Source organism: Numenius arquata, chromosome 10, assembly GCF_964106895.1.
Source record: "Numenius arquata chromosome 10, bNumArq3.hap1.1, whole genome shotgun sequence".
NCBI classification, from domain to species: domain Eukaryota; kingdom Metazoa; phylum Chordata; class Aves; order Charadriiformes; family Scolopacidae; genus Numenius; species Numenius arquata.
In genome coordinates, this window is record NC_133585.1 from 42,664,047 (window position 1) to 42,687,412 (window position 23,366).

The window sequence follows — 23,366 nt, forward strand, 5'->3', positions numbered from 1 at the left end:
GTGTCATCTGAACAGGTGGGGGCCCCACAACTGAATTGTGCCTTCAGATAAGCTGTCACCTCCATTAATACAACATTGAGAAGAACAATACAAAAGTCAAGAGACTGTGCTCATGAATCTTACTGTAATTTATTTCATTTTCTTTCTCTGTTAAAGATGCACTATGTTGTGAGTTGGAAGAACTTGTAATTAACACAGGGAGTTTAATTTATGGTTTAGTGTTACAACAGCCTTCCTTTCTTCTTGAGTTACCTACTAACTTAAGCATTTTTTTACTTCCTATCTATAAATTATGATGAAGCTTCACCATCTCATGAGGTAATGAGATTAAATTAAAAATTGTAAAGCACGTTCAGGTCCTTGGATGGAGGGGGGTATAGAAAACAGTGCTACCTCTTGCTTGAAGAAGTGGATGTACTGTCACAGAAATTGTTTAAGGATGACCTTGGAAATGAATGTCATTTAATCAACTGTATAATTTGGTGTATGGCAGGGGGCTGGACTTGCGCTTCCTCTAACTTAAATATAATTTCTTGACACGTGGTTGCTCAAAAATGCAACTACAAGATATTGTTAATGCTTATTTATAACATTTAATTTCATTTTAATACTTTTAAAAATTACCAATAAGCTAAACTCCAATATATTAAAAAAGATAGAGGAGAATGTTAACTCTGTAGTCTGATTTTCTTTGTAATATGATTCTAACAGTTAACCTACTGATTCTGACAGTGAGTGTTTGAAGTGAGAATGTAGGCTTGGGTATTAGTGCTATTCGTTATTTTGCTCTGTACAACGTAACACACTGCTTACTCCAGTGAGCTTGTAACCTAAAAAAGACTCAACAAGTCACACTGGACATCTTAATGGAAAAGTTCTATAGATAATGATCTAATGACAGCCTTGTCTTCCTCTCTGGTGTCTTACGTTTGTATCCTACTGGAAGTGGGGAACGTTTCTCTCCATTATTAGGAGGGATTGTATAGGAGGCAGAGGATTGAAGAAAGAGAAAGGAAATTAAGGCTTGTATTTTCTCACTGCTGGCCAATTAATTGATCTGAGTAGTGAATGTGGTGGTAGTCTTAGGACTTACTTAAGACTGCTTAGAAGTTAACAATTTTGGAAAAATAAATTGTATGTCTTTACGTATCACTTCAGCTGGAAGGGCGTTTTAACAGTAACCATGCAGAAAATGTGTATGCCTTATCTGCCTGTACAGGTCTCTAATGAACTGATATTTGGTTTCACCAATTGCTGGCAGGTAATGCATGATTATATAGCACTTGTGGCTTTGCTGAAAATATTAAAGACAAAATATTCTGTTGTTCTTTAGCTTATTTTTTGTCTTTTTTCAGAAATGGGTTGAATTTTTTCTTTAAGCTACTTGCTTGGGTTTACACGGGTTCTGCTAGTATGTTTTCAGAAGCCATACATTCTCTAGCAGACACATGCAATCAGGTGAGTATTTTTTCCGTTCTGCTTAAGTTAGCACTTGTAATAATTATTCAGGAATGAAGACTGATACTTAGAGTAGTTGTATTACACTTGAAAGCAATGATTTCCATCTACTAGTGTTCCTTAATTTGCCTATACTATCTAAATAGTAAGCGCCAGAGACATGAAGACAGTTATTTTATTTAGGAGGACTAGAGCGCACGGCAAAGTACTTTTTCTTTACAAAGTTTGCTCATAGATAACATCAGCGGTGTAGAGAAGCCTAGAAATTCCAAGTTTATTAGCCAGAACTCTTGTTTAAAATGACTTTCAGATGCTGCTGGGATGTATATTTACAGTGCTCTTCCTGTTTAATACCTGTGATAGTTTTTGAACTGTTTTGCATGGTTTACATGCTTCCTGGAATTAATAGTAATATATTCTAGGAGGAAAAAAGCTAGTACTTAATCTAATGACTGTTTAAATAATTTTGAGGCAAAACACTGTTCAAGATGTTTTTTAAATAAACAGTTTCGTCTAAGGGTGTTTTTGTGTTTTACTTTATTACAAAATAATTTCTGGTTTCAGTCATTCAGGTTGCAAAGCCTGCCCAGAGCGCAACCAGCTCTGTGTGCTCACAGTGGGAGGAAGATGTGCTCTTCTCTATGTGCACATATTATACGTGTATATTTTTTTAGCTTCTCAGAAACAAAAGCAAATCTCCCTTGCACAGGAATGTTATTGTTGTATACAATTTTATCAAACTGTAGGCAGATGAAGGCATGTTTTGTCAGAAATTCACCTTATTTAGGAATATTGCTAAGCCCAGAGCTTTCTGCTGTTCCCTAATCTGAGTGCAAAGCTGTTGTTATTCTGTTGCAAATTAACTTGCCAAAAGTAGTGGTTTCAATTAGTGGCTGCTACAGGTTTATCTAGCTGCTATTTTTTTTATATTGATGCCAGTAATTTCATGGAGGGTTTATAAACTAACAGTAAAATAACTGACCTAGTCTAGAAACTTTAAATGGAGAAGGAATCTAGGAAGAGTAACCTGTAACACTATATAAAGTCTATTTGAATGGTGTTAGTACTAGTATTTCTGCTAATATGATATGATTTTTAATATTATCTACATTATTTCAAACTACCTGCCCCAATTACTTCTGTTCTTCTTTCCAAACTATAGTTTTTTTCATATAATCAATTGTTCTGTACTTCAGTTGCAGTTTGTTTTCCCTATAATACCAAGCTGAAAGTGCACCAAGAAAGGTTAGCCGAGTTATAATATTAGTGAAATATAAAAACACTAGGAAATAAGTCCCAGGAAAGGTTTAGTTTTGTTTGTCACAATGCATATGCATGTCACCAGCCTTATCTTTACTGAGATTTTGTTCTGACACCACTTCCTAATCTGGGTTATGTGCTTACTCCTGTCTGCCTTGATCCCTGCCCCTCCCGGACAAGAATGATGTGTTGGTGGTCTTAAAGTATTATTGAGTGCTGTCCAGATAATAAAAAAATGATAATTTGGCTCACTGATGAAAGAAGATGCAGCGTAAAATTATAGCTCTAAATGTAGTATGTCATCACCATAGTCTCTGTATAATTTCTCTTCAAGAGGGATTTATTTAAATAGCTTTGTTCCCTGAACAACTTCATTCCTTCACATTGAAGCAGAGCAACAACACTTGTGATTCCGTGTAATGTTTGCTTTTGGTTGCAATTCTAAAATTATAATTAACAGTAATTATATATGTATACAAACACTATAATTACCTATATATTTTTTTACATATATATGCATAATTAACAATTTTTTGGGAGTGGTAGATTTAGATGACAGGTTTTTGTGGATTATATTCTAGCTCTAATAAAATAGTAACAAAAGTAACAAAGCATATGTGCAGATCAGCAAATTGTATCTGCCTTATCTTTCAAGTTCTGTTCATACAGAATGTCTCTAAATTTTTTACAGTGTTTTTTTTTTTTCTTAACAAAATTTTTTTCCTTTTGTCCTAAATAGGCATTGCTAGCTTTGGGCATCAGTCAGTCTGCAAGGACGCCTGACCCTAGTCATCCGTAAGCTTTTTGAGTAAATAATGATTTTGGTAATTATATATTGGAGTAAGATGAGTTCTTGTTTGTGTGTCACCTTGTTCTTTTTAATCTGCTGTTTTGTATCATTTCTGAAGAGCCTTGTTTCTGATTTTACAATAGATATAATAAGAAAAGGGATTTCTTCCAAACTGCAGGAGCTTTAGCTTCAGTGGCTTGATGTGTGTTATATTTAATGGTTTCTTTTTTATGGTATGCTTTCTGATGTGTATTATTTTAATGTGCATTATTTCTTTAAGTTATTCTGGCCTCTTCTGCCTCTTCCAATGGATAGATTTACTTTGGTTTTAAACACTTTTCATGTGAATGACAAGATTTTTTTGAAAATAAAAAATACTGCCCTTTTCCTGTTTTCAACAAAGTGCTTTACTGCAAGGCAGCAACTTGTATTGTAAGGAGATGTGTTTGATTTAAACTACTCTCTGTTTTTATCTGAGTAATAGGGATATTACTGATAAGTTTTTACAACTTATGAAAGTCAGAAGCTATACTCTTCATGATATTTTCTTGGTGTTGACCTGCTTTACACTTCACGTGTTTGGGCAAGTCATTCATACTCTAAGCATTAGTTCAAAATACATCTAATTTACAGAAGTAGTTAAGCTTTTCTTCAAGAGCATCAGATCTTCCTCAATATCATTTTCTGTACTATTGTTTTTTAAATGTGACTAAAGAAATGTACTGTTTGTAGCTATTAATGCAAAAGAAAAAAAAGGACTAGAGGCACACTTTTAATATTGCTTTGCCTCTTCCCACTGCTCTTAGAAACTGCAAGTGTTGAATGTTTGCAGTTCGCTGGACTACTTAAAGATGTCACAAATTTTCTTCCCTTTAAATTAGCATTATAAAAGGTGTAGACTGGCTGCCTGTGAGGTTAGAGTTTTCATTTAGAAGTAGCATTTCAATAAAATGTAAAAATGACATGCATGGGTTGTTTTTTTTTTTTTTTACAGTAGTAAAATCCTCAGTCTCTGCACAAGAGCTAATACAGCTATGTAAATAGCTTGTTTAAAACAAATTAGAAAAATATCTATTCTTGATGTCCTTTTGTGTACTGGATACCCTTTTCCAAGTGGCTTTTTTTCCCCCTTGATTAGGTTGGATTTAGTAGCTTTGTCTTAAATAGATGCCTAGTCATATGATGATAATTTAAGACATGTAAAAATTAATGGAAAAAATTTGTAGATGTGTTCACAGAGATATAGAACCTTATTTTGCTAAATCACTTTCTTTGTTTTCATCTAGGTATGGTTTCACAAACATGCGCTATATTGCCTCCCTGATCAGTGGGGTGGGCATTTTCATGATGGGTGCAGGACTTTCTTGGTATCATGGCATCATAGGTTTACTCCACCCTCATCCTATAGAATCTCTTCTTTGGGTAAGCTAATTTTGTTTGATATTGTATCTAACGTTTGTGACTTAATAGAAAGTAATGACACAGTCTGAAATTCACTTCCTGAGCCAGTTTGAATCCCAATACAATTAACTCAAGCCATCCTTAATGAGAATGTGTTTTAAGAAAAAAATGTTAAATTATAACTGATCTTATACTAAAATGAGCTGTTCTTTAAACCCTGCATCTTCTCTTCATACCTCCCAAGAGGTGGTCCTTTCCAATTTTGCACTAATATATTACATATTTCTAATAGTGTTCGTTGCTTTTTGTTTAGGGACAGCTACAGGGCACAGTGGGGAGTGGGTTTGGATAGCCTATGGTGAAGAGATCTGTACAAATATGCATATAACATAATAATTGAGACTTTTTTTTTTATCCATACAGGCATACTGCATTTTAGCAGGGTCATTGGTATCTGAAGGAGGTACGCAGTTTCGAGAAATACTTATATTTCAGTATTTATAATCTCTAAGAGTACAATGTAATTACAGTAATAGTTGGTCCTTGCTTACGCAGCAAAGTTTTGAGCTCTGGTGCAAATACATGTGTTGTAAACAAATAAACAAAAAGTGGGAAGACTTTTTCTTATCTAATATATAATGTCTGTGTATTATATATATCTGTATAATAAGAACTTGAAGAACAGATAATTTGGAAAATATATGTAAAATGTCTTTTTGGTATTAAATTATCAGTGAATATAACTGTTCCGATTTGTATGGGAAACATGCATGTAGAAAAGAAGGTAACATTATGCTTTGTCATTATTGAAAATATCAATAATTAGAACTTTCTTGATGTCCTGTTGCTATTATATAAAGAAAAGTTCCCCCTTTCCAAATGGAAACAAGTGTTTTTGCCTCTAACCATTTTCAGCAACTCACTTTGGTGTTGTTTCAGCTACCCTACTTGTTGCTATAAATGAAATTCGCAGGAGTGCTCAAGCCAAGGGTCTGTCATTTTATCAATATGGTATGTGTCGTTATAGCAATAAGGTATGTGGTTATTTAAAACAGAATCTATTTACCGGTATTTGCATAATGGCAGAAACAATTTTGTCTATATTACATTTCCCCTTGCTTTATTGATCTGTTTTCCATTCTAGTAGCAAATACATTTTACAAATTGGGTGAAAACCTGTTGATTTAAGTAACAGTACTTAGATACTTCTACTAAACTACTTGCATTTTTCAGAATAAATGCCTCTTTAGATTTTTCAGACATTTTGGAGAAGCTTCCATAATTGGCACAAGGCTTGTTTTGTGTATTTATGAATGCTTTCAGAAGTGTGTGCATATGCAAAAATCCAGTTTACACCTATATACTTATGGAAATTTTTCTCTTAAGTTGATGGTGTAAGTATAGTTTAAGTACTGTGCATAATGTAGTAAAGCAAAGCTTTCCAAAGCAATGTAATTTTTTTGTTGTATACTCAGTCGTGCAGAGTCGTGATCCTAGTACAAATGTGGTGTTACTGGAGGATGCTGCAGCAGTTCTGAGTGTGGCCGTAGCTGCTACCTGTATGGGTCTTACTTCTTTAACAGGTAAAATTCTACCTTGGACTGAGGCAAGCAGGATGTGAAGTTCCTCCTGTGCATGGTGTGAACACAGAGCATTTAGTTTATATTGGTTAACTTAAATCTCTACTCTTTTTCTGATGCTTGTACTGTGTAAACTTCTGGAGGTTTATACTGTTCTCTGATTGGATTTCTAGTAGTTTGAGTTGAAAATATTTAAAATAAAAAAAGTTTATTTTTTTTAATATGTCTGTTATTGGTGGGGTTGTGTTGAAAGAATGCATGCAGATGGGTTTAACTTCCTTTTGAGCTATTTTATCATACCAACTAGGCTATTATTTACTAAAGGTATGTTTATTGTAGTCAGTTAAGTAAATCACTTTGGTCCATTCTGGGATTTTTGAACTTCCTTGTTCAGTGGTGTGCAGTTCCCTGTGCGTGTGGGGAGGATTTAAGGACCCAGTTCATTCCTTCCTTTTGATACCTAGTGCTATTAGTGTTATCTTCAGATTACAGTAGCTGCTTCTGAACAGTGTAGCAAACCTATCTCACACAGGTAGGATCATCTATATGGCAACTGATTCAAAGTCTATCTTTGCTGCACAATTACATTTTCTAAAGAGGAAATTTGTCCCTTTTTAAGTATTGGCTTTTCCTTTTCAATTGTTCAAAAAATAAATATGGTAGTTTTGTTTCTTTGTGTCTTCTAGCGAGTTAATTGCAAGTTTCATTTTTCGTATAGAAGTCAGGCTTTTATTCCATCTCTAGGTTCCTTCATGAAGTTAAAAATACATTACTGTTTCTACAAATCGGAGTATGAATGAATGTGTTTAAAACTTACTATGTAAGTGCTTTGTTCCAGGAATGGTTAATACTTGTGCAGGTTTTTGAGTTACTAATTGAGGAACACAGGATTTTGTGCTGCTACCTGTGTTTAGATTTACATAATTTTATATTAATAAAGGTAAATCTATACAGAGAAATAGCTGACAAGGGCTTACTCATTTATTAGTCCTGCAGGAGACAAGAGTGGCTGAGGGACAGGAGGGATTTGAGACTTTATCTTAAGATAACTTGTTTTCTTTCAGCTTCGTCTTGTCCCACAGGAGGAAAGAATTGCCAGTGTGTTAAAAAAGCCTCAAGCAAACCAAAAGCCAAAACAAACAAAAAAAATCCCACCAGAAAGCAAAAATCAACAGCCCCCCTACCGGCCCCCCCACACCCTGCCAAAACTGTGTACTCCTTTCAGTGTGAAATCTGAATTGTCTGCTACGTTTTAGAAATGCTCTGTGAAACTAATTTGACATGTCTTGTTTAGGAAACCCTTATTACGACAGTGTGGGGTCTCTAGGTGTTGGAACTTTGTTAGGAACTGTGTCAGCATTTCTAATCTACACTAACACTGAAGCCCTGCTGGGACGATCCATTCAACCTGAACAACTGCAGCGACTCACCGAGTTACTGGAAAGTGATCCTGTAGTAAGGTAAGAATCTTTACAGCTCACTCTTTACTAAGAGCAAGAAGCAGGAAAGTAGCATTTGGGAAATAGTTCAGGCATTTTAAACGAGAGAAATTCAGTGACATTTATTATTTTTAGGGTGGATTCTTCTGTATTGATATTTTCAGAATCTTAGTTGTTACTAGCTTCCATTTCTGTGCTAAAAATTCCAATAAACAAATACTCGTACCTCTCAGATGTTCCACAGCTGAAATAAAACTGCAAGTATGTTCTAACAATTACATTAATTACAGGAATTGACAATGACTTAATGAGAAAGCCATCACAAACGTAAAACTATTTTCAAATACATGAAATGCAAGCACTTAAATAATGCTGTAATGTTGCTTTTATGGTTTATTAGCACTTAGATATTTAAATTCTGTTACTGTTAATATTCAGTGTCTGGAATTCTGTAGCAGTTGGCAGTAAAGTGCTGCAGTAGTGTTATGATGTAATAGATTCTGCATGTGAGATGCTTACAGAATGAACTCAATGCTAATTTCTCTTTCTTTGGAAATTTGCAATTTGCAGTGAAATAAACTTATAGCTCATTGTAAACGGAATTCTTGTTTAAATGCTTTTTAAGGAGCTGTTTTAGCTTACTTTAACCCTATTAACCTTGATTTAGAAGCAAACCCCTTTTTGTTTTCTTCTTGATCTTTATTCAGGAATATATTTCTGTGTAAATCAGCTGGAATATTTTAGTACTTTTTTTAATTCATAGTCATTACTGAGCTCTGGGGGGAAAACAACCAAGCCCTTTAGTTAACACCAGAATACTTGAGAGAAACTAAGTGCTGCATCATCTCGGTTGCAAGCAACAGATCTGAACAACATGCCCTTCGTTCCAGAAGCTAAAGGAGACTCCTATTTTGGAATAGGATTGTGTTAGAACTTTCACATGTCAGTAACTAAACTCTGTTAAAGTATTTGTTGTGGCCCCGGCTTAGTCTGAATGGTGGAGCATGTGTAAACAGTGCTGTGTTAGAGTAGGTGAGTTTGCACAGTTAAAGTGCACAGATGGCTTTTGCTTGTCTCAGGCTAGAATCATAAAATTTCTCCTATCCATTTTATATTATATTCCATTTTGTAGGTGGCTATAACTTCTCAACAGAGCAGACTTAGTTGATCTCCTTGCTGTAGATATTTTCTTAAAACAAGAAGTAACTTAATTTTAAAAAAGAAGAATAAAAAAAGTGAAGAATTGGTAAGCAAGTGCGTGTTTCTCTTAAGGTTAGAAGCTGAAGCACATTTAAGTACTTCTCATAACACTGTTTGCAGGATCTTTTGAATGTGCTTTCTCTTGAGTGATTTCTTTCTTAGATCCATTACATTATCCCCTTTGATTTCTTTTAGTGCACAGTTTGTCTTTGACCAAGTTTTTCTTGTAACAAGCCTAATGTCTTGAGCTTGGTTAACTTAACATCTTCTAATAAGACACCTGGTCTTGATCTCAGAATTTTCTGAGATGTAAACGTATATTACCCTTGCTTGTAGCTAGGCATAATTTGGGGAGAGAGATACTCTAATTTTTTTCTTATTCCAGCCTTTGGTTATTTTTTTTTTTTGGTTTTTTTCATTTTCAACTTTTTCCTGTGAAATGAGGAAGTCTTTTATCATAAAGTATTTCTTCAAAAGGCTACTTGTACATTTTCATCATAGCTTTGGGCTTGTACAACTTTCATCATTTTATTGAATGTTCAAACTTTCATAATGGGGTTGTGTAGCAGTATGTCCTACTCTTAAATTTTTCCTACTGACACCAAATGTAAAAGAAGCTCCTGAGTACTCGTCTGCTTCTATGACTGTGACTAATATTGGCGTTTTTATTTCAACCTTTCAGGGTCTTCAGTTATCAAACTACCTGACATCTCATGCAATCATTTTCACAGTTGCTGCTTGCAACAACAGCCCTTCCTTGGCCTTTCAGGGAGGGTTTGCAATTTTTCTTTACAGATGTGTTCTGCCAAATATGAAGGGTATCTATTAGGGAATCACTTAGTATTTGTCAGAAGGTATTTTAAATCCAGACTGACCAAAGTATCCCCAGGTTCTGATGTTTACCTCCCATCACCTCCACCACCACTTACAATTTACTATTCCAGCAATAGCTTGCCTGAACACCACGTTCTGCTGCAAACTATTAAGTATTTGGTTTATCAGACAATTCTAACTGCTGTACTACTAAAAGAAATGTCTCTGTTGTTGGTATCTTTTTCAGCTAAATCTGAATTATTTTAGAAGGTTGTTTGACAAGATCTGCATTCCCTAAAACCTTAATGACTGGAATGTAATGTTCTTAATGTATTTTTTTTTTTCCCCACCTCTTTCACTATTTTTCCTTGGGTTGTCAGATGACATTGTCTTTAGTTAAATGGATTGCCTCATTTGCCATTCTTAAATTTTGGCACAGTGTTGTTAATCTTCTCTTTTTTTAAAATTCTCATCAGTATTGCAGGATGAAAAATTAATTGGCATTCACTGTTATTCCTAGTTTTTTTTTTTTTCTCTTGAATGCAGGTTATGGAGCCTGCTGAATTAGAAATGTTTTTTTTCTTTTAAATATCCAGTATGCTTCTTTGCTACTAATAGTGGAATGCTTTGTTGTAGTAATACATATTTGCTTTTTTAGATAGAGAAAGAAAAGCTTATTGCATGTTTTTGCCTATTTTGTATCATTAGTAACATCTTTACCATTTCCATCTACTGGCAGACTTGTTTTCAGGTTATCCTTTGTTTCTGCTATACTTAAAGTGTTGGTTTGTATCACAGAAAATGCCCTTTTTTATGCTTCTCCTATCAATTTGCTGGACTTCCTGATTTCTTTTTTAGGCTCATGGTTATTTATTTCCCCTTTCTTTTCATTTTGCTTGGTAATTTTTAATTGTAGTCCTTATTTCATTCATGATCCAGAATGGGCTTTCAGAGTTGTTCTCAGCTGGAAAATTGATTTCATTTTTTGCTACACAAATACTCCATTCTTAACTCTGATTCACACCTTTGGTGCCTAAATCTTTGTTGTGTTCAGCTTAACTGAAGTGTACGACATAAGGCTTTCAGAACTGTGAAATAAAATATATGCTGTGGTGCAGACTGTCCTGATTCTGTTCTTATGGAATGTAATCGTGGATCCCTAAGCATTCTTAGTGACAGTTTCATCTTAAATTTTTATTTCATTGTAATAGCAATTGAGTAATTGTCTACTGCTGTGCTGGAAAATCTGTCATTCTGATTTGGAAAAAAAAAAAAAAAGGACTTGATGTCCTCTAACAAATTTTTCTTTAATGTGAAACTTGCTCTTTTTCCTTAGTTTGAATTGATGATGTCCACTAGCCATCCCAGAAGCTTCTATAAGCAAGCTTTGTAGCTTAAGTTTTAGTATGTGCACATTTGTATTTTTGAATTATTAGTGATTTTTCTCCTCCTGAGTCACTGTCTTATCTTTCCCGGACAGATTATAAGCAGAAAGGTAGACTTTTTTCATTTACATTCCACTGAATTTTGTTATCAAGTTACTGCTTAATGAGAATCTCAAATATCTCTTATTATCTTCTTGCTTAGCTCTGATAGGCACTGTATCTTCAACATTTTTAAATCACATGGATTCAAATTCTCTTCAATAACCCTCATTGAACCACATCTGTTATCTTAAATACCCTCTTGTGTGAGGAGGTAGTTGGATGCCAGTTAGGTCACTGCAGTTAATACTGTTTGGATATGGTAGCTTCCCACAAAATAGCTGTGTAAATTTGATTGGAGCTGGAAATTCTTTATTGCTACCAGTAAGCTGATAGTTCTTCTAATCTGCTTAAATGTTTACTAAGATGTGTTTTTTGGTGTCTCTATATTTAGTTCATGATCTATTTATTTTTTCAATGTGCTTACTCCACTCTGAGTATTAAAAAAAATTCCATAAACGTTTCCTGTGACTGTTCATCTTAAATTTCTGCTTCCTGTTCTTTGTTGACTGTTCACTCTAGCAGGCTACTTCCAAAATATGCCTTCTGCTTTCTTCCTGCACCCCTGGTGAAGTTAGTTGTAATTTCTAAACATTCAGATGAGAAGAAGCACTTCTAGTTGGGAAGATCGAATTTGCTTAAGACAAAGGGCATGCTAAACTTAAAGATGCTGTGAAATTGCACAACTTAGTAAAATGGATGGAAAGCAAGTTTAGTACTTGCCATCAAGTGAGCTTTATTGCTGAATCTAAAATTTGTGCTAGAATTTAACAAATTGTCAAGATTACATTTTTCTGTTAATAAAACCAAAGTCTTTGGAATATTTTATAGTTGACCTCCGATACTTGTTTTGCTTTGGAAGTGTCAGAAGAAATTATTTCAAATATTTGAAACTTCTTTGTGATTTATGCCCCATATTTTAGTCTCCACTCTTTTTCTGGCCTTGATGGAAAAATGTGGAAACTTACTCTGCTGTGGCAATTCTAAATTCTACTTAGCTTTAAAGATTAACTAAGTTTGTGTTAATCTAATTAGAAAAAAAACTAGAGGATTTTATTTTACATCTATTCCGCTATTGAAATCCACCACAATATGTCTGCGTCCTAAGTTTGCTTCATATCTTATTATCCCTGGAAAAGAGGGCTTTTTGTTTACTACCTGTATTCACACATCACGGAGTTTAACAAACTGGAACAAAACTATGCTATAAAAACCCAGAAGTTTTCAAACAACCAAAATACGAAACATATTGCAACATTCATGTTCTAGTGTCTATTAGGAACCTTTAAATAAGTACACATTTCCAGGGTTTACAAATAGTGTTGTTGTGATTAGTTGTGATCAATATTCAGTATGATGAAAAATGAGTTCCAAGCACAATATCCATAACTTTTTCTTATATCAAATGTAACTTTGCAATTACAGAAGCATCCTTTCAATGTATGCTTTCGGTAATTGGCAGTACATTATTTTCTTCACCTCAGAACTGAGAGTAGTTAAATATTTTTAAATAGTTGCATGTATATGCGCAAAAACTGTGTAGTAGCAAGTTGAACTTAAAAGTTTAACTCGGAGAACTTCTCACTTTTTATTTTTTGGTTTTGTTTGTTTCTAAATACTATTAGTCTAGTTCTTAATCTGCGATGCTTCTTGTAGCCTGTCTTTTACTGCAGTGAGCCCTTTATAGATGTGGGATACCTTTCTTGGTGTAGCAAATACCTGTGGAAGTAGTATAATTGGTTAAATATCACTCGGTATTTAATGGAAGTGCATGGTGACAAAATGAGGGTACATTAATCAAACGCAACAGTGTTTTAAAATTACACAATCATTTTAGTGTGATGATATTGTTAACATCAGAAGTCAAACTAGCTAGTTGTTTGTTTTATGCTGTTCTACATTTTCTTTAAAAATTATGTGTTTCAGAGCAATTCATGATGTTAAAGCCACAGACATGGGAATGAGCAAAGTGAGATTCAAGGCAGAAGTAGACTTTGATGGACGGGTTGTTACTCGTTCTTACCTGGAAAAACAAGACATTGAACTGCTGCTACAAGTATGTCTACAAAAATGATTTTGTAACTTCCACCATTTGATACTTACTTTCCAATTTCAAGTATGTCTAAACCCAAGATTTTCAAGTAGATGAGATGCATTCCACTTCTTCATTTTGAAGGATTGCAGATGTTTTTACTCTGTGTTAGTGTGTTAAATATCTGTATGCAGAATCATATTATGTGTTGCTAAAATAGATCCACTTCTGGGTTGTGTAGGGTCTGGGTAGGAGAAGGGCAGATTTTTAATTCAATTTTTTGTTAGAAAATGCAGATTTGTTCAAAATTATTTTGATAAGAACATAATTATTCCAATATTTTTTTATTGAATTGCAAGGTCTCCAGTTAAAACTGGAATCCTGTCACCTGAGAACAAGCATCAATTTTGGCAGAGCCATTTGCCTTGGGTGCTGAAGATGCAGTGTCGCAGTTTACAGATCCTGCCATTCAGACTAGGCTTGAATATGGATTGTGTGCACCACATGACTTAGCATTTTGACAGTGTTTAACAATTAACCATCCTTAAGTAAGCATCTGTGTCTGATTTTGGTGCAGTTCAGAGTAGCTTTTTTTGATCCCTCTCTTCAATATAGAAATGCAAAACTACTTTGAGCTGAATTTGACATGGGAGAGCTATGAAGTAAAGAATTATTTATCTAAATTACCAGGAGAGTTTTAAGTGGGCAAAATGTTTTGCTTGCTTACCCATTTTCACCTGTAACTATTGCTTATATATGCTTGCTTGTGTAGCTACAAGATTTTTCTGCAACCTTTTCAAAATGAAAAGTAGGTGTCAGGTGTCTGTATTTTATGATTGTCCATTAAACGTGACTTTGAAGTTCCCTGAGTTTATGTTTAAATTACTGCATTTTTTTTTAAAGCATTAGTCGGTGTCCCAGTTTTTAAAACGTACCGTCCCTTAAAGTCAAAATAAGTGTGTGTGTATATTATATATAGTGCGCTAAGTGATCTGTTCTTGTATTGGATTATTTAATATATTTCTTGAAAGGAAGAGTGCTATCAGCTCTGTACAGCTGAGGCGCCACAGATTTGCTGGGTTTTATATTGCCAAGTCTTAGTCGCTTTGCTGTTGCAGTTGGTTAGTACCCTGCTTTTCTTTTCAAAGGCTTTGTTAACTTTTGTTCTTTATCCACTATTCCCTTTGGCATTTGCACAGAACCTTCATAGGTTCTTCCAACTAGTATTGTTGGGAAAGTTGTTCCTGATTGTTTCTAGGTAGGCAACTGTTTCTTACACAGGTCATTGTAGTTTCATGTAGTGTCAGCTATAGAACCGTTGTTGAAGCACAGCTGCTCTCAACAGGACTCACCCACCTGAAGTCAGGGGCAGACTTAACGCTTGCCTTGCGATCTGTAGTTTTGCAAAGAGCTAGCTCATTCAAATAGCATCGTTATTAACATTACTCTTCTTAAAGTTGTGAAATACTTGTTGAAATGCTGTCATTCAGAGAAATCTCATTTATTTTTCTTGTTAGACTTGCTGTGATCATAGTCACAGGTTATTGTGGCTGGAATATCTTTTAAGATCGCTCAATTATATTATTCCTCTTCAGTTTTAGAGTAATGGGGGGCGGGGAAGGGAAAGAAAATTATGTTGTGTTGTAATTGTATACACAAGAAGAATTAGCTATTTAATAATTCGTGAAATCACAGTATCATGGAATTGTCAGAGTTGGAAGGGACCTCTAGAGATCGTCTAGTCCAACTCCCCTGCTAAAGCAGGTTTGCCTAGGGCACATTACTCAGGACTGCATCCAGGCAGGTCTTGAAGATCTCCAGAGAAGGGGACTCCACAACCACCCTGGGCAGCCTGTTCCAGTGCTCTGTCACCCTCACCGTAAAGAAGTTTTTGTCTTAAACATAGTGCAGCTGTATTGTATAAATTATGGCTGAGATACTACAGGGCAAACAGCTTCTGGCCAGCTTGCTGTGAGACCTCTAAGGAAAGCTCATGACAGTGCTGTAATACCTGCTTTGGTGCTTCTGATGTCTCTGGGTTTTTGGAGGGAGGAGCAGAGCATCCTGTCTTCCTCAGCCCCCTTCCTTCAGTCTCATATGCTGTGGGTCTCCTAGGCTGAGTTCCTCTCAACTGTCTTCAAGTTTTTTGGTATTATGGAGGAGGCCCATTGACATCGGCATTCATAGTAATCCTTGCGGATATAATGTGATGCTCAGAGTAAGCAGTACAATGGAATAGCAGGAATGTATGAAAATGAGGAAAGAATACACAGGGCGAGCCTGCTCTGCCTTGCTGTGAGCAAGGGATACCCCAGAAACTTCCAGATTCTCTAAACTTACTTGGAAAATAAAAGAGAAAATCCATTAGGAGGGTTTTATATCGAGTGCAGGTGTAATGGTAAGCCAGATGTTTTCATTGAATAGATAATATTCTTCTGTGCCTTTGAGACCTAAGAACAGATGACGTTTTGAAAGGAAGTAGCAGAAGCTGAAAAGTGGTGTTTTTTTTCCCCCACTTGAAATACGTCAGAACCTTCTGTAGTGTTACTCCTTTATTTTCTTTTCCTCATCTCAACCTCTTAAAATTGATTTCTTTCTAGGAAATACAACAAGTGAAAAACCTTGAAGAATTAGAAGCCTTCATGCTTAAGCATGGTGAGAATATCATTGACACACTGGGAGCTGAAGTAGACAGACTTGAGAAGGACCTAAAGGTAACATTTAGCTGCTTATTAGAGAGTGCTTATCCTGTGATACATTTTAAACAATATCACTGCTTTTACTTTTTGGGATTTTGTTTGTAAATGTGGCAGAGGGGAAGAGGTTGATAATCCTAATGCAAATTTTCTTGTTATAGTATCACGAACTAAGTTCTGACCAGCTACAGACCCTTACTTTGCCATTGATCAGTTTATGTATTTTGGTCAGTTTTATATCACTGTAGAACAATATTTTCATGAAATAAGACCTGATTGTGTCTTTGTTACTGTATTCTCAGAATGTCAGGTTACTTACAGGCTGTTGAAATCTGTTTTGGTTGTAAAGAAGCAAATTTCAATTCTTTACTTTTTAAATCTGGTTCTTAGCATTTTATCAAGTTCACCAGTGTGTGATGAAGGCTTTACTCAACACCTTTAGCTCTTGTTGAAGTAGTGCAGTGTTTACTACTTTTATAAGCCTGTCATAACCTTCTTATCATTAGTTTTTTTTTTTCATTCTGCTATTTAAATATCCTTTGGTTGATGTAACAAAGGATTGTTTCAGTTTTTAATTTTATAAATATGTTGTGGCTGTTAATCTTACCTTTTCTGGCATGAATACAGAACTGTAAGTATATGGACTGCCAGACATAGGGACCAGTCATGACTATCTTTTTCTGGTCATCAGGAGACGCTGCTCAAGAGCATGGCTGTCTTTGCATATTATATTTGATAAATATTCTAGTTTTATTTCCTATCCCTAGAGTGGTGCTGTTTAAAAATAAAAATATTATTTTTGAGTTTAATTGCACCAGAAGATCCAATTCTTCATGGTTTTTGAGGAGTGGGATCATGACTAATCAGTTTATAAACATGAATACTTTTTTTTGGTATAGGCAGGCATTTCAGTGATTGTGTTGCTGTCGAATATGCTTTACTAAATATGCTAGTCAGATTCACTTGCTGGATGACTTTGAAGCAGTGACTTTCAGTAAACCTCTCATGGATTATACGATCCATGTAATGACCATAACATATTTCTACAATATCAGAAAAAGCATATTTCTTAATAGAAATGGTATTTTGAATCTTTATAAATAGCTTCAATGGCATAGAATAAATTATTTCAGCAATCTTACCCATTAGTCAGCAAAGTATCTGTTACATATATCTCACTTTAAGAAAATTTTATTTGGACAGTTTAATATGAAAACAAACTACCCTCTTAAAATCAATCATACTTTATAAAGCGTAAGAACTAATTAATCTGTGATGTTGAAAAGTAGTTGTCAAATAAAAAGATGGCTTAGCCTTCAAAATATTGCTTATAGTATGAGCCATGTTTGTTGAAGATATTCCTCATTATAAAATAGTCCCTGTGTTAGTCATCCTTATGTTACTAGAAAAAGGGATTTGTTATCCAGTTGCCAACATCATACCAGAAGTACATTATTTGTATCAATATGCAAAAATGTCTTTGAATATTTTCAATAAAAATTTATTTTTTGACATTTCATTTCAGCAACGAAATCCTGATGTTCGTCATGTGGATTTGGAGATACTATAGACTTGACAGAAGAAATCTTCAGGTTGCTACTATTTGGAAAGAAGTCATGTAAAGGGCTGAAAAGCTTCTGGAATTGCAGTGACCTCACCACCATACCTCCCTTACTTTTGCTGTAGGTTTCCTGGACTGTGAGCACTGCTTCTGTTTCTGGAAGAGCGCTAGACTTGCAGACAAAAATTTCCATGGCAAAATCAGTTTTAAACAGCTACTTGACTTAAAATTCCACAGCAGAGTCTGTCAGAAAATATACCGCAATTCAGAACTTAAGACCTGAGGTTTAGTTAGGCAAATATAGCTGCCTGAAAATATACAACACACTTAGTTTTTCCATTTGGTCCCTTTTGCAGTCAGTTTGCACTTCTTTAGTTTCTTTCAAGATATCATTAAAGGTTCTTGGGAGATATTAAGATTAGCTAGGAAGAGTTTGTTCCAGTGGAACCTGCCAACCTTAAACTATTTGTAATATTTCAGCTGTGTGATTGTTTCACAGTTTTCCTTTTCTTTTCTATGAGATGAATTCTTTCAAACAGGCGCTGGCCTTCTTTCAAGTACCATGACCTGGAAACCTTCTTTTTGCCACTGTTGTGATTATCAACCGCACTTCAGAAAAATAAGGTTTTTGTCCTTAGTGGAGTCAACTGTATGTGGGTAGCCAGAGCATGTTAAGTTACTGTGAAGAAATTACTGTGTAGAGATTTCAGTGAACTTCCTCTGTTTAAATTTTGTTCTTTTTTCCCTACTTTGACACTTGTTCTCTTATTTCTGAGTATTTCAGATGTAATCTGGGAGATATTTATGGTAGTGCTTATTAAAAGTAACCTGGCATTTTGGCTTTTTTTTTACACTTTTAATAGGCTGTATTGCCCAATACGGTCTTTGCTAGAAGGTGTAAGAGATGTCATTGGAAGTTACAGTACTAAAAATTGTATTAGAACTATTTATAATTAAACAAATGAATACATTGTATTTTTAATTTATTTACCTCTAGACATTATCTGAATTCTAAGGCGCTTAGTTTGGGGTTTTTTTAAGAATTGACCTTGCTTGTTTGGGAAAGTAAAGTAATTCTATTGCTGTTTCTCAATAATCCTGAGATAAGTGCTTAGAGTTTATAACTTTGAAATGTGCAATTCTAGCACTGTATATAATCAGCCTCAAGGCTTTCTGCAATAGGCACCCAAGTTGTATAAGATTGAGACCCAGTCTTTATTAATAAGGGCATGAGTACTGATCCATGCAAGTTAAAATACAAGTGAAATAACTGCATATAAAGAACTCTGAGGAAAATCCTTTATGCACTTTAACATATTTCAGTAAAATCAGAATTGCTGATGGGTGAGAGGTGATAATAAGACCCTCCATGACTCAGTTGCTGAGTAATGACCGACTTGCTGAAAGAAGAAATGTTGATATGAAACACAAGTCTTCAAAAATCAATTTAAGATTAAATTGTAAGCATTGCAGCAAATAGTTGTGGAGACCAATATGTCCAGATTTGACTAAAAGCTTTTTAGAATGTTTTTTTCATACTAAGTGTCACTTGCCAGTGAATTATAAGAATTTAAAATAGCACGCCTTTTGACAATTGCAAAGCACTTTGCATTCTGGTTATTTTAAGTAGAAAAACATTCCAGAGTTTAGTTACAGACGGGACATTAATTGTGGGAGAAGGGATCTCTTAGTACCCTTGTCCATAATCCCTTTTCACTGGTGGCTTCTTTATAGCATATTAGCTTATTATGGCTAATCCACAAGAAGGCTTACATTATCTGGGTTTCTCCTATTGTAGAACTAGCTAGTATATTTAAGCCTGATGATTTGAAATGCAGTTTAAAAGTAATTTGGAAGTGTATGTATCCAGTAAATAAGGCATATTTTAGCACATTATAAATTATTTACCTTTCTCCTTGCCCTTCCATGTAAACTTCATCTCATCTCAGTATGCACTCTGCTCATGTTAGTCTTATTCGTGAAGAGCACTGGAACCTGATAATGCATAACCTCTTTCCTTCTTCCTAAAATATTTATATGGATTTTGAATTTGAATAAACACTTTAATAAACCCCTTATTCCAGAAATCTTAAATACCTGATGGGAAGTAAAACTGGGAAAATGCTCTTACTGGGGAGGTTAGTGGAGACAGCCAATGTGACACAAGTGGTGTGTATGCTGGAGGTACTGATGCATGAGTAGTGTTAGCATGCACTTTGCAGGGTGGAAATTTCACTGAGAGGTTGGTAAATGTTACCTCAGTACCAAAGTGTTCCCATATCCTGTTTAAGAGGAGGCACGAGTTTATATTCTTACAAGACACCTGCTCCAAGAGTCTATAAAAATGTTTTCTTATTCATCAGAGATGTAATTCGTATGAATTCTGGTCTTAAATTTCCTTACCTGAGTCAGAAGCATACCCATCCACATACATATTGTTTGTATTTCAAGATAAAATTCAGATCCTTGTTTCCCAGTTACGTTATTGAATATAGTATCACAATATGTTAAATTTAGGAAGCCAGAACATGAATATTTTTGGGTCCATAACAGTTGCATAGTTTGCGGACCCAGTTCCATTTTTAAAAACGACCTGGATGGTGATGAACGACAGGAGGGCTGGCAGACTGGTTTTGGCAGTACTTTGTAAGTTTACATGTCTTGCAGTTGGATGAAAATATTGATTCATTGAGCCTGTCAAGGTTGGAAAGGAAAAGTAATTCCAAGCTGTTACATTTTAATATATATTATAATTTGCAGATTCTTTTTAACAGTTTTGACATTTCTACTGCTTTTTTTCTCTAAACTGTCTTTATGGTCTAAAATTTGAGGTGATGTGGGTCCATTAGTTAGTTTACTTTTGTTTTAGTGGTTTTGGGGAAAATGTTTAGCTAATGCATTTACATGATTTCTGGAATTACATGATAGAATCCTCAGAATTAAAGAAAACTTATAAAGTGTGGAGGAGTGGATTTTTTCTTTATCACAAATGCAATTCCATGTTGTTTGCTTCTTTTAGATTGATTTTAAGGAAAAGAATTTTTAAGGAAAATGAGTGAGGATTTAGCTAACAAAGTTATATTCTAGGATTTTTTTTCAATTAAGGTGTGTTCTTGTAAAATAACTTATTTTTGTAGACTGGCCTTGCAGTCTGGCAAGGCAGACTGGCCTTATTTTTGTAGACTGGCCTGGTTCTATTTTTTCAAATTCTATTCGAAGTACTACTGCCCTCTGCTTTGTGAAAGATCACTTATGTGTTGTGCAGTGTCTCAATTCTGTAAAACTTGCGATGGTTGAAAACATTGTCTTAGTGTTCCAATATGCTGAGTGATCTTAATGTATTTTAAGTGAAAGTTGGCTGGACACTAATAATGCATGTTTTCCTGTAGAATTTGTTTTGCTGTAAAAGATAAAATTCTGGAGTGATTATCTTTCCCCCATGAATCAATTTCAAGTCTAAATTGCCTCCTTTATACGCCATGGAATTCAGTGTTTGATGTGGTCCCCCTGGACCCCTCTGCTTTCTGAAGCATTTATTAAGCATATTGTAGTAGTAAATACTTCAGAGCTCTTCTGTATTACAGAGACTCTTTACTGTGTGCTCTGGTCTGGAAGTAGCAGGGACTCAGGGAACAGGAGAACATAGGTTTTCAGGACATGTTGCATTCTTTATCCTCTGACTCATACTCAAGCTGAAGGTTTTGTAACCTCTGATTTTCTCCTTCCTTGGATTCCCACACAGATTTTATTATTTTTTAAATTACTGTTATAGGAGGAAGCCATTATGAGCATCCTAAGTTTTTAATAGCAGGGCTAGATGCTACTCGTGGTCTCTGGATTTCTTGTTCAGTGATAGTTGACAGTAGTGATTGCTGTTTTGAAAGCTAAAAATCATGTTAGCCAAAAATACCAGAGTTTTCTGGTTCTGGCAGGTGCAGTTTTTTCAGCTGTATTCAGAGACTTGGGTTTTTATTGAGATATTTTTACTGGCCCCTCTTTGATAAGCGTGAGTATGGGGAAGAGTTTTAAGTATGTTTTGTCTAGGTAATACACTGATTGCAATTCTGTGTTCTCCTTATTTGTTATCGTTTTAGCTGACTTACCTTTTTTCCATAACAAAGAAAAAATTATGCATTATGAAAGTACCTCTAGTAATGATGAGTGCGTCCAATACAGGCTTCCTGCAAAGGGTTTTTTGGCTTTTGTGTATTGAAAGCGTGGCAATTTTTAAAAATTCTTGGTTGGGTAATCCTTTTTTCTGAAGTTGATTTAGATGTGTTTCTTACAAAAGAACCCACAGAAACACATTGTTTAACATTTGAAAGAAAAGTATTTCATTTTATGGTCACATGTTCTTTAGGCATTTTGGGTTGGTAGAATAGAGCAATTGATTAATATTGACTCCTGTACAAAACCTGAACTTTCGTGCATGCCCAAAGGCTTACATTGCAGAAGTGAATATATGATGACAATGTCCTTTCTTATTTCTAGCTTCAGTATTGTGCTGCTTCTATTCTTATTGTTAGCTCTGAATAGAGAGTACAACTAACATCTCTTTTGCAGTTTACCTGCTTAATGTCTATGAGAAGTTGAGGTGTACTGAAAAGATTTTTTTTTTTGTAGAAGGGTTGCATAGCTTAAATGAGTAATTTTTTCCTTTCTTGTTAGTGAGACACAAATAATTAAGATCAAAAGTAGACTATATCTTTATTGCATATAAAAAGAAATAGGAATCCGGGCTTTAAAGCACAATAGTCAGATTTTTGAAATACATGTCCTTTGAGGAAAATAAAATGTGCTGGGAGCTCTAAGTGGTTGTATGGGCTATAGAAACTGCAGTCAATCAGGCTTTGCTGAAGCAAAAGAAAAGAAACTGTAACAAAGTGTGTGGTAAAAAGAAAAGAATGCAAGGAAGGAAAAAACCTAAGGTGTTGAGCATTTGGGAATAGGAAAAGATGAATACAATCTAAAAAATGTAGGCAAGAATAAGAAATGATGGTTGGAGAGGAGAAGAACAGTAAGAAATGATTTTTTTTATTAGAATGCATAAAACTAGGTAATATGACATTCTCTTCATTTTAGCAATATGCAGATAGTTGGGTGATTCCTCCCTCCCCCCCCGGCAAAAACTCAGATCTTTTTTTTTCCTGTAATGAAAATCAGTGCTTCTCTTTGACTGTTTACTAATATGATACTCAGTCTTGCAGGTATAAACCTGTTTGTCCTCTGAAAATTTAGTCATACTGCTAAGGGCGATGGTGTAATCTCAGTCTGGAGCTTTGTTGGTGAGGTGTGTATTTGGTGAGCGGAGGGTGAGTAATTTTAATTGTGGAAATGGGAGCTGAAGTGAATTAAAGAGGAAATGGATTGATTCTTTCAGCCAGAAAATGATTGAAGCACCATACTAAAAAAAAGGTGCGGTGTTCCAAGGTCTACAGAATTCTTGCAATGGACTGTAATGTCAGTCTATTTTTCAGGTTGCTTAAATATTTGTGGATAAGCAAGATTTCTAGTTAAATCATCACATTCTGAAAAGGCGTTAAAGAAAACATTCAAAACAAAATGTGGAAAGGAGGTGCATTTTTGAAATACCACAGACATACTCTAACAGATTATAGTAGATAGGCAGAAAATTGTTGTTCTATCCTATAT

The 23,366-nt window shown here is 34.9% G+C and overlaps 1 protein-coding gene across 1 annotated transcript in view; it reads left to right on the forward strand.

The window, feature by feature from the left end:
- Window positions 1-20,673, forward strand: part of SLC30A9 (solute carrier family 30 member 9) — a 35,143-nt gene extending 14,470 nt beyond the window's left edge. The window contains exons 9-18 of the mRNA XM_074154626.1: window positions 1,356-1,458; window positions 3,458-3,513; window positions 4,795-4,930; window positions 5,333-5,372; window positions 5,849-5,920; window positions 6,385-6,492; window positions 7,784-7,949; window positions 13,352-13,481; window positions 16,058-16,171; window positions 17,679-20,673. Coding sequence (XP_074010727.1) covers window positions 1,356-1,458; window positions 3,458-3,513; window positions 4,795-4,930; window positions 5,333-5,372; window positions 5,849-5,920; window positions 6,385-6,492; window positions 7,784-7,949; window positions 13,352-13,481; window positions 16,058-16,171; window positions 17,679-17,723 — 970 coding nt within the window. The 3' untranslated portion in view covers window positions 17,724-20,673. The remainder of the gene's footprint in view (window positions 1-1,355; window positions 1,459-3,457; window positions 3,514-4,794; window positions 4,931-5,332; window positions 5,373-5,848; window positions 5,921-6,384; window positions 6,493-7,783; window positions 7,950-13,351; window positions 13,482-16,057; window positions 16,172-17,678) is intronic.
- The last annotated feature ends 2,693 nt before the right edge of the window (window positions 20,674-23,366 follow it).